This window comes from Vespula pensylvanica, chromosome 10 (assembly GCF_014466175.1).
Source record: "Vespula pensylvanica isolate Volc-1 chromosome 10, ASM1446617v1, whole genome shotgun sequence".
NCBI lineage: Eukaryota > Metazoa > Arthropoda > Insecta > Hymenoptera > Vespidae > Vespula > Vespula pensylvanica.
In genome coordinates this window covers 6486463-6497781 of record NC_057694.1, presented here as the reverse complement: position 1 = coordinate 6497781, position 11319 = coordinate 6486463, and the positions used below count along the sequence as shown (strand labels likewise).

At 32.6% G+C, this 11319-nt stretch overlaps 2 protein-coding genes across 2 annotated transcripts; one reads left to right on the top strand and one right to left on the bottom strand.

The window, feature by feature from the left end:
- Positions 1-348: 348 nt before the first annotated feature.
- On the top strand, positions 349-5873 carry LOC122632621 (1-phosphatidylinositol 4,5-bisphosphate phosphodiesterase-like). The gene is made up of 20 exons (XM_043819652.1): positions 349-589; positions 691-750; positions 849-989; positions 1102-1181; positions 1272-1407; positions 1506-1606; positions 1687-1853; positions 1981-2191; positions 2272-2530; positions 2619-2807; positions 2889-3054; positions 3151-3308; positions 3421-3624; positions 3721-3919; positions 4013-4183; positions 4257-4397; positions 4463-4637; positions 4753-4956; positions 5156-5402; positions 5674-5873. Exons 1-20 carry the CDS (start codon positions 419-421, stop codon positions 5740-5742), a joined length of 3249 nt encoding a protein of 1082 aa, XP_043675587.1. The 5' UTR covers positions 349-418; the 3' UTR covers positions 5743-5873.
- LOC122632624 (aquaporin-11) lies at positions 5782-8192 on the bottom strand. Its single transcript, XM_043819658.1, has 5 exons — positions 7697-8192; positions 7156-7406; positions 6755-7029; positions 6333-6471; positions 5782-6235 (listed from the first exon to the last, which is right to left on the bottom strand). The coding sequence occupies exons 2-5, from the start codon at positions 7334-7336 to the stop codon at positions 6039-6041; spliced, it is 792 nt and encodes a 263-aa protein (XP_043675593.1). The 5' UTR covers positions 7337-7406; positions 7697-8192; the 3' UTR covers positions 5782-6038.
- Positions 8193-11319: the final 3127 nt, after the last annotated feature.

Sequence of the window (11319 nt, the reverse complement as noted above, 5' to 3'; positions counted from 1 at the left end):
GAGTGTAATAGCCTTCACGGTTGTCAAGGTTGAGCTCGTCGAAGCCGTACATCAAAGTTTGTCGTGCTTTATAGCAATCAACTGTTGTATCACAAAGTACTTACTTATATATCAATCCAGGAAAACGTGAAATTTATATAGAACGAACGATTGCTCTCTTGCATAATTACAAACGTTAATTTCACATTTGATGTAATGAAAACGCTTATATAAGTTTAATATCCCTTTCCACGGATCGGACGGTGGTCGATCCGTATCGGATCACGAGGGAATCCTCATATACTGCAAATTGGATTAAACTAATTGCGTTATGCGTGTCTAGGGCAAGTTGTTATACTGCTCTGGAAATCGTTTCATTCGCAATCTCGGAAAACTCAAGTTCACTTCGTTTCCTGTCTGACAGGATCACCCATAAAATATGACGAAAAAGTTTGAATTTAATTGGCGAATAGAAGTACCAGAATTATTAAGAAATGGTTCGGTGTTTGATAGATGGTTCGAAGATAAAGAAACGACTGAGTACGAGCCTAATTGTATGTTTAAAGTCGACGAGTATGGATTTTTTATCTCTTGGAAAAGTGACGGGAAGGTAAATTCAATAATATTCATTAGTTTTATCAATAAACTTCTATTTTTTGTTCTTATACGATTCAATCAAGTGTCATGCATATATTCTTTAATTTTATGTAGGATGGTGATGTGATAGAATTGGCTCAGGTCAGTGACATTCGTTACGGTGGCACTCCGAAGGTACTTACATTTATAAAATGAATTCTTTGATTTGATCATATCTATAATCGTTCTAATCGATTTTCCACTTGCTATTCACTTGCAATTTTTTTATTCAGGATCCAAAGTTATGTAACAAGTTAAGTAAACACGGGAATTTAGAGCAACTGGATGAAAAAAGTTTAACTATATGTTCAGGCATCGATTATACCAATATACATTATCAGCATGTAGTGTGTGCAGACGCAAAAATGGCGAAGGTAAAAATTTATTTGTATATATGTGTGTGTGTATTTAAAGAAATATATACATAGGATTAATATAAACTAATCAATGATATGAAAAGTTTATATTTAAACGGCTGATTGACAGGATTGGCAAGCTGGTTTACGATTGATTACGCATAACACAAAAGCAAGTAATGTTTGTCCAACGATCCAATTAATGAAGCAGTACGTATTCATTACAATCATAATCTATTTACAACGATACAATTTTTTGATCTTTTATTTTTATTTTTTATTTTTTTTTTTTTTTTACAGTTGGATGAGATTAAGTTGTCAAGTAGATCCAAAGGGAAAGGTTCCAGTGAAAGTAATATCAAAGACTTTCGCGTCTGGTAAAACAGAAAAATTGGTTTATCAAGGATTAGCCGACTTGGGTTTACCTAATGGAAAGGTAATTTCATTAAAAGCTAATTTCTTTTGCAGTTGCACGTATTCAATAATCGATATTTTAATCATTTCTTTCTTTATCACATTTAAACAATTTTTTAGAACGATAAAATCGAACCCAGCGCGTTCACCTTTGAAAAGTTTTATAGTTTATACTTCAAAATCTGTCCTAGAAACGATATCGAAGAACTCTTCCAATCGATGTAAGTATCAAAAATGTATCTATTTTTTGATGGAGAAATATTATCATCTTTTCTCTTCTAATATTTTTTTTTTTATTAAGAACAAAAGGAAAAGCCGATTCTATAAGACTCGAACAACTGGTTACTTTTATGAATGAAAAACAAAGGGATCCAAGATTGAACGAGATTTTATATCCGCTTTACGATGAGAAACGATGTATAGAGATAATAAATGATTACGAAACAGATGAAAAGGCGAAATCTGAGAGTAACTATATATATATATGTGTGATATATAATTCTTTTTTGGTTTATAAAATTATAAATATATATTAACTTATATGTATATATATATTGTATGTAATAGAATAAATGTAATACTTATATATTTGTAGAGAGATTAACAAAGGATGGTTTCATTCGTTACTTGATGTCGGACGAAAATGCTCCAGTGTTTCTCGATAAATTAGAAGAATGGATGGACATGGACCAACCACTCTCTCATTATTATATTAATTCTAGTCACAATACTTATCTCAGTGGAAGACAAATTGGTGGGAAGAGTACAGTAGAAATGTACAGACAAGTGTTGCTAGCAGGTTGCAGGTGAACTATCTTCTGTTCCGATGAGTTATAATAATTCTCTCTTTTTCACTAGAACTCTCTCTTTCTCTTTGTTTTCGTAGATGCGTCGAACTCGATTGTTGGGATGGCAAAGGTGAAGACGAGGAACCTATAATAACTCATGGAAAAGCAATGTGTACCGATATCCTCTTCAAAGACGTTATTTATGCTCTCAGGGACACAGCTTTCGTCACATCCGATTATCCGATTATCCTCAGCTTTGAGAATCACTGCTGTCTTAAACAACAATACAAATTAGCTAAATATTGCGATGAGATATTGGGCGATCTACTTTTGAAGGAACCTTTGAAAGATTATCCGGTAATTAAATTAACGAGATTAATCTGTTCATTTGAATATAATTAAAATAGAAAATTGGATTGATTATATTTTATTCGATTGAAATTAGCTCGAGCCAGGTTCTCTTCTACCACCACCAAGTGCTTTGAAACGTAAGATACTAATTAAGAACAAGCGATTAAAGCCAGAAGTAGAGAAGGTCGAGCTTGAGCTGTTTCGTTCGGGACAGTTCGAGGCTAAGGACGAAGTAGTCGAGGATGCTAGTGCTCCGGCAGCTCCACCTCCAGAACCACCGAAGGTCAGTCAGAATAAAGATTAAGATAATAACTTCATTATTGAGATTAAAAATATGATTATTGAATGTAATTGATATCTTTAGGAGGAAGTAGCACCGGCTGAAGGTGCACCTCCAGGTGAAGGTGGTGCAGAGGGTGAAGCACCACCTATTCAATACACAGGTAGTACAATGGCATGTCATCCTTGGCTATCGTCTATGATCAATTACGCTCAACCAATTAAGTTCCAAAGCTTCGAAACAGCCGAAAGTACGTACGAGCTAAATTTTTTTTTTATTTTCTTGCAGCTTTCGAAATCATTGTAGATTAACATTACCTTTGTTCTTTTTCTTTTCATCGTTGTAGAAAAAAATATACATCACAACATGTCTTCGTTCTCCGAAACTGCAGCTTTGAATTATCTAAAAACACATTCGGTGGAGTTCGTAAATTACAACAAACGTCAGATGAGTAGAATATATCCGAAAGGAACCAGAGCTGATTCCTCGAATTATATGCCACAGGTTAGACATCTGTAGTTCGATTTATATTTCAGTTTATACTTCGACAATAATTATTTTTTATGTAAATGGATAATAATTACAAAACTCCTTTTTCATTTTTTTTTTTTTTTAGGTATTCTGGAATGCTGGTTGTCAGATGGTGGCATTGAACTTCCAAACCCCTGATTTACCGATGCAATTAAATCAGGGTAAATTTGAGTACAATGGAACTACTGGATACTTATTGAAACCTGATTTCATGAGAAGACCCGATCGTAGTTTTGATCCTTTTTCCGAAGACGTAGATGGTGTTATCACTGCTCAATGTTCTGTACAGGTAAGACATTCTTAAAAAAAAAAGAAATGTAGCTCTATAAAATAATTGAAAAATAATTGAAAAAGAAAATAAATAAGAGTTTATCAACGACGACAGATAATAGCAGGACAGTTCTTGTCTGATAAGAAAGTGGGCACTTACGTTGAAGTAGATATGTACGGTCTACCAGCTGATACGATAAAAAAAGAATTCAGAACTCGAATGGTACCTGGAAATGGTTTGAATCCTGTCTACAACGAGGAACCATTTCTATTTCGAAAAGTTGTACTACCTGACTTAGCTGTCCTCAGAATCGGTAATTTAATTATAATTGTCTTATCGGACGATACCAATGATCAGTCGTTTGATAAAATTATATTAAATGTCGATCGTTCGTTATAACATTTAGGTGTCTATGAAGAAAGTGGAAAATTACTCGGTCAGAGAATTCTACCACTGGATGGTCTTCAAGCTGGCTACAGGCATATATCTTTGAAAACTGAAGCTAACTTTCCAATGGCATTGCCTATGTTATTCTGTAACATCGAATTAAAGATTTATGTGCCAGATGGATTTGAAGGTAATCGTGCGAAATATGAAAATTTTATCTTCCTTGAAAACGAAACGAGGAATAATATAAATATGACTTTTAGATTTTATGGCCATGCTATCGGATCCGGGAGGATTTAGTAAAGGTGCGGAAAAGCAAGCAGAAACTATGAAGGGACTTGGAATTGAACAGACCGATGCTAAAGCCGAAGCTAAGAAGAAGAAGGAAGAAGAAGCAAAGAAAGGTAAAGAAATAGACGAGACAAATATTTCTTTCAAGGATTTCCAATTAATTAATTATAATTTTTAGAGGAATGGAAACCAGAACCGATCACGATAGATACATTGAAGAGAGAAAAGACGTATAAAATGGGAAAGAAGCAATTGAAGGAATTGGATACGATGAGAAAGAAGCATCAAAAGGAAAAACAAACTATGCAAAAAAATCATTGTTCGGCAATCGAGAAGTTAGTTAAGGGTAAAGAGTAAGTATCTTTTTTCTTTTCTTTTTCTTTTCTTTTCTTTCGTTTTCTATAAGATAAAATGAATGATAAAAATCATATATAAAAATAGATATAATTTTATTAATTATTGTCTTAGTAAAAATGCATTGATCCAAGATGCGAATGTGAAAAAAGTAATAAGCGAACAAACAGCACAATGGTCGGCAATGGTAGAAAAGCATAGAAAGGAGGAATGGGAAATGCTGAAAACTCACACGGAAGTAGGTCGGGACGAATTCAAAAAACTTATCGAAGTGGTTCAAGCGTCGCAAGTTAAACAGCTGCAAGCGAAACACGACAAGTAATATAATAGAAATTTATAATTATAGATCCTTTTATTTTCTTTTTCTTTCTTTTCTTATATAATCCCATAAAGTCCCCTGCAAATTGTTCGGATTAATATTCGGAAAGTTGTTCTATTTTGATATAAAAATTTGGGAAAGCATGTGGTTGTTATTCCCAATGGAATAAATACTTTATATATTTGTTTACTATCACAGAGATATCAAGGACATGAATGCAAATCAGGCTAAGGTATCCGTAGAAACGGCGAAAGAGGTGATGAATGATAAGGCCTTAAAAACAAAGGGCGATAAGGATCGAAGGCTCCGAGAGAAAAAGGAACAAAATACGAAAAAATTCATGCAAGAAAGAAAAACCGTACAAATAAAGCAAGGCCGCGAAAAGGAGAAACTCAAAGTTTCACACGAGAAACAAGTCGCCAATTTAGATAAAGATATCGATGCGGTAAGTGTTTATCTGTGTATGTGTATGTCTGTGTGTATGTATGAAATTTTATTTCTATAAATACATAATTCTCATGGTCAATTGAAATATTCGACGAAACTTTGAGAATCCGTCTCTCTCTTTTCCCCTCTATCCTTACTCCCTTTTTCTATTTCTAGCACTAACAATTATATTATAATTAAATGCATATATGATAAGTATATGTGAATCTTTGTGATTATTAACGTAAGATTATTAAACAAATATATCTGTTTATATATTTATGTTTCAGACTATCGAGATGTATAAAAACGAGGCCATCCAATACGATTTGTCATCTAAAACAGAATTTTATGTATAAATCTTTTGTCCATATCAAAAGATATACATAATTGTCGTATTTACTTTGGAATAGTACTTAATTTATTATACTACGCGATTTATATACATCGTTTTGAACAATAAAATGTGTGCGTTTCTTTTGTTCGCATATTTATCTGTTTCAATTTTTTAAACCTAACTTCTAACGTTATTCCACAAACTACCGTAGGGAAAAAGAAAAGAAATATTAATATTAAGGTACCAACCAACGCGAATAAACACAAAATTAAAAAAGGAAGAATATGACGTTTGGTAGATCCGTCGAGAATCTTTTTCTTAAGAAGCTTTTTCCTTTCTTCCATTGATAAAATTTTGAATAAAAGGCATGTTGTATATTCTCACAGAAGCGATAGAACCTGCACAAGCTCCAACCCAATAAACAATTACATGTTCCATAAAAGAAGTTCCTAAACAACCATATTTCAACGATGTAGCCAATGCAGGATTGAAGTAGCCACCGGAATAATTGAATGCTATAAATAAAGAAAATTTATTTATTTATATTATGTAGACATCTGTCTGTACACAAATGTAAATTAAAAATGTAAAAGAGAAAATATATGTTCGAACCTGCGACTACTAAAGAAGTTCCAATGAAAGAATCAATGATGATACCAAAGATTGAATTCAGGTTGCTTAATCCACGGGATACTACTCTGCATATACATGTTGCTACGCATTCTACAACTGCACCGAATATAACTGGCACCTTTAAAACATGAGAAGAATAATTAAAAGATTGTCGTATAATTCGATTCTACTTTCTACTGTACGCGTAACGTATATTCTAATATTCTTCGTAAATCGAACTCGTATGTAATAGTATAATAATATAATAATAATAGTACATAATAACATAATGTAATATAATATTATTATATATTATTATTTTTTCACTTTGTTCCTTATATATATATATATATTTTTAATATAATAATTTCTTTAAATTATATAAAATAAATGTTTTTTAATTTTTGTTTTCTTGTTTATACCTGCAAGTCCGTAGTGCAATCTTCAAAAGCTTTATTTTTGTGCGTAGGAACGATTTCTAACGCCCACAACAATTGTATATATCTAAATACAACGAGACCACCGATAAGTTCTGCCCATATTAAGAGAAAGGCTACACGTAAAGATTTCTTTCCTTCCACTGCTTCTTCGAGATGCGTATAAGGACAGGCACTGGCATCGCCCCAATTCAAACTCCACCAAATCGTTAAAATGAATAAATATATCGCATACATGGATACTCCCCAATTATCTGCAACTATAACGAGAATCTATTTTTATTGTGTGTATGTGTTTGCGTGTGCACGCGCGCACGTTTTACTTTTTTGAATCGAAACTTAATAAAAAAACATTCTCTTTTTATCGATAAAAATAAGTTTCTTACTTATAATGAGTTCAAAACAGGCACCGCATAATTCAGCTGTTGCTATTCCTTCGAGAAACAAGGATTGTATCAAAGGTTCTTTTATATAATAATTGACATATCTTCTCATCCAATATGCGATTAAACTCGTCAATACAATGTAACAGGTGGATACAATTAAAGGGATGATATTCTCAACCATGATAATAAATTATTACAAAATAAAAAACAGAAACATAAAAGTAAAAAAAGAAATAAGAAGAAACCGAGATCTGCAAATATTAATTAATAATTAGAAACGTCGATGTATTGAATTTAATTATAAGATAGGTGTATTATGTATATATTATTAACACGTTGACAATCAATGTAATTTTGGATAAATGAATATATTCATCTTCATTATAAATAAATTTTTACATTAAAATTTACTTTCATTAAAAAATATAGTTTTTAATCTTTCTATTGCAATATAGTTCGTAAAAATTAAGTGCCGATCATCGACGATTATTATATCACATTCAACGTGTTAATGTAAAAAAGATTAATAAAGTTTACATACTTCTTGCAATGAAATAATACCGTAGGAGTTCCTTCTTCTGTTTAGATACGTTGAAGTATTACAAATGATTGTATTACAACGAAGAACTCAGAGGGAAAAATTAAAAGTAATACATTAGAAATCAGGAAGTAAGATTTCAATTATCTTTTTCATCTAATTTTCATTTTTCAAAGTCTTCTAACGATACTGCTACGTTTTACATTTTAGAATACATACAACCTCAAGGGCATTATTATATTATGCAATGTATGTTACCTATCTTCGAGTTACCGTTTCAAGTTTCTCTGTATCTGTTTTTCAAATGAGATGACAATCAAACAATCAGCTAACTCACACGACGATAATCACCAATAAGTATCACAATAAGTCATCGATCGGGGTCAACACTTCATTATGTCGATCACAATTTCATTATTTTTTAACGCAATAGTTATATTTTATCGTTTAATAATACTTCTCCGTATGCACACACCGCACAGAGTAAGATTTAATTTGAACAAGCTATTTAAAGCGAGCAAGTAGTGACCTTAAATAATTTCTAGTTACCCGATTTTACCCGAATTACTTAAGGCTCTGTATCACCCCCGGTTTTATAATGGTTTACACCAACAATGAAATCAGACGTAATTCTTGACCGATTTTGATGGAGAAGGTCTCATTTTAAAGACAAAGATTTAATCTAGGATCTCATTTTTTTGAATTTTTGAAAAAGGTTTATCTTCTTTGAAAAAAATCGTGTCAAAATATTGCGTCCTGTCGAGAATAGTTTATACATAAAAATAAAGCTTTTTCAAAAATTCGAGAAAGCTATGTCCTTGCTTAAACATTTATCTTTAAAATGAGATCTTGTTTATTAAAATCAGTCAAGAATTATGCCTAGACTCATTGTTGGCGTAAACACTGTTCTTGCCATTTTTCGTGAAAAGAAGTTTCGTATAGTGGCGCCTCTTGAACTTCACGGCAAAAAAGAAGAAGCTTGTAATATATCTACTGATTTTCATATAAATACTTGAATGGTGTCTGTTTCTCTCTGTGAAATAAACGATTGTTTCTTTGTTTGCATGTGTAAATCGATGATAAGATTTTCCGATCCATTCCAAAAGCAAATCTGTTTCGCGATATTTATACAGGAAGCAACAGTTTGACACTTTAATAAGCTTTTCGAAGATGACTTCATAGTAAAAATAAGAAAATATTCAACCCGTCATACCAATGGATCTAAGTTTCTCAGATACTGTTAAATTTTAGAAAAATGTTTAAGTTCCGTTATATTTTATATATTAGAAACATAAAAATCTTATAAGAAATGTTCAGCAGAATAATTTAAATTTAATATTTTAATTCTTATATTTCGAATACGAGGTCATTGCCTATATCTAATATTACGAAAAATGAAACTAATATTTTCGATAATTTTCCAATTATTTAAACGATCATTAACTTATACGAAGTACGGTAAATTAATATTTAAACAATATTTCATTCCTTTAAACATTACAAAGATCATAACGGGAGAGAAACTTAAAATAATTTAAATTTTAAATTTCAATACTTAAAAATTTTGATCTTGACATTCCAGAGCACTTGTAACATAAACATATACGACTTTTATTAATTTTGACAAACATCGAATTAGTTTTCTTACGCACTCCGACGAGTGAGCATCGGAGAACCCTAAAAATGTCTTTCCTTTAAGCAATAATGAATAGTTAAAGCAAGTATATTCCAATGTCAAACATTTCTTTAATAATTTACATTATTTCTTTTATTTTGGATTACAGTTTGTTATTGACTTTGACAATTATTGGATTAGTGTTGACTTTTATTTCCGTTCCCTGCGAGTAATAACAAAGAGATCATCAAAGTAGATAAGAATATTACTAGTTTTTCCAATACTATATAGATCTTAATTTGTTGTAGAATTAAATCGAGAAGTGGGGATAGTTGGCTCCGTGAGATAACAACAAAGTCGCGTATTTGACCGACATCGACAGTTATTAGTTTAGTTTTGTTTTGAATTTCGACGAGTACACATCGCAGTTCTCGCAGTACGCCTTCTCCGCAAGTAATAACAAAGAGTTAATGTAAGTACATTATTATGTCACTCATTCTTTCAATATTCCACATAAATTACTTTGCTCTAGAATTACATCGAGAAGTGGGGATGCTTTCCCACCCGTAATGGAAACATAGTGGGGCCTTTGACTGACTTTGACAGTTACTGGTCCAGTCTTGCTTTGAATTTCGACAAGTAGACATGGCAGTTCTCGTAGTACGAATTCTCCGCAAGTAATAACGAAGAGTTAATGTAAGTACATTATTATGTCACTCATTCTTTCAATATTCCACATAAATTACTTTGCTCTAGAATTACATCGAGAAGTGGGGATGCTTTCCCAACCGTAACGGAAACATAGTGGGGCCTTTGACTGACTTTGACAGTTACTGGTCCAGTCTTGGTTTAAATTTCGACTAGTGCACACCCTAGTTCTCGTAGTACGCATACTCTGCAAGTAATAACGAAGAGTTAATGTAAGTACATAATTATATCACTCATTCTTTCAATGTTCTACGTAAATTATTGTACCATAGAATTATATTGAGAAGTGGGGATACTCTCCCACCCGTGACAACAACAACGTTCGAACTTTGACCGACTTTGACAGTTACTGGTTCAGTCTTGCTTTGAATTTCGAAGAGTGGACATGGCAGTTCTCGTAATACGCATTCTCCGCAAGTAATAACGAAGAGTTAATTTAAGTACATAATTATATCACATTTTTTCAATATTCTACGTAAATTATTTTGCTCTAGATTTACATCGAGAAGTGGGGATGCTTTCCCACCAGTGATGACAACAACGTTCGAACTTTGACCGACTTTGACAGTTACTGGTTCAGTCTTGCTTTGAATTTCGACGAGTGGACATGGCAGTTCTCGTAGTACGCATTCTCCGCAAATAATAACGAAGAGTTAATGTAAGTACATAATTATATCACTCATTCTTTCAATGTTCTACGTAAATTATTGTACCATAGAATTATATTGAGAAGTGGGGATACTCTCCCACCCGTGACAACAACAACGTTCGAACTTTGACCGACTTTGACAGATACTGGTTCAGTCTTGCTTTGAATTTCAACGAGTGCACCTTCGCGGGACTTTCGCAATCTATCTCCACGATTGGACTTAGAAATTTGCACACTTTCGGGGAACTTTGACAATTTATCTCCACGAGTGGACTTAGAAATTTTCACAGGATGCCATTTGAGCGAGTATTAACGAAGACTTAAAGTAAGTATATTTCTCTATCACATATTTGTTTACTGATTTATACACTTTTCATTATAACAGTGATATTAATTATTTCGTTCGTATTTTTGTTTCAGAACCTCGTTGCAGTCGCGCGCGTAGCAATGAAGTAATCGAGGATTTGTATCGTTAAAATAAAAATATCGCGAAGTAGAAGCAGTGTTTGTTCGTTCGCGTTTCGCGATTTAAACTATAAGTGCTTTTGCATAGACTGCGCGCAATGCAGTCCTTAAGAGTCAGTGTTTGTTCGCGTAGTGTTTTGATTTTTTAACAGTCGCACAGACTGTACTTATAAAAGATAGTAGAGTTCC

Coding starts and splice junctions, on each gene's coding strand:
- LOC122632624 (XM_043819658.1), bottom strand. CDS start 7,336: ATGGTTGAGAATATCATCCCTTTAATTGTATCCACCTGTTACATTGTA. Junction 7,030..7,155: donor CTGTTTTGAACTCATTATAA/GTAAGAAACTTA, acceptor TTCTCGTTATAG/TTGCAGATAATTGGGGAGTA. Junction 6,236..6,332: donor AACTTCTTTAGTAGTCGCAG/GTTCGAACATAT, acceptor CTTTATTTATAG/CATTCAATTATTCCGGTGGC.
- LOC122632621 (XM_043819652.1), top strand. CDS start 419: ATGACGAAAAAGTTTGAATTTAATTGGCGAATAGAAGTACCAGAATTA. Junction 1,607..1,686: donor GAAGAACTCTTCCAATCGAT/GTAAGTATCAAA, acceptor TTTTTTATTAAG/AACAAAAGGAAAAGCCGATT. Junction 4,638..4,752: donor AAGTTAGTTAAGGGTAAAGA/GTAAGTATCTTT, acceptor TTATTGTCTTAG/TAAAAATGCATTGATCCAAG.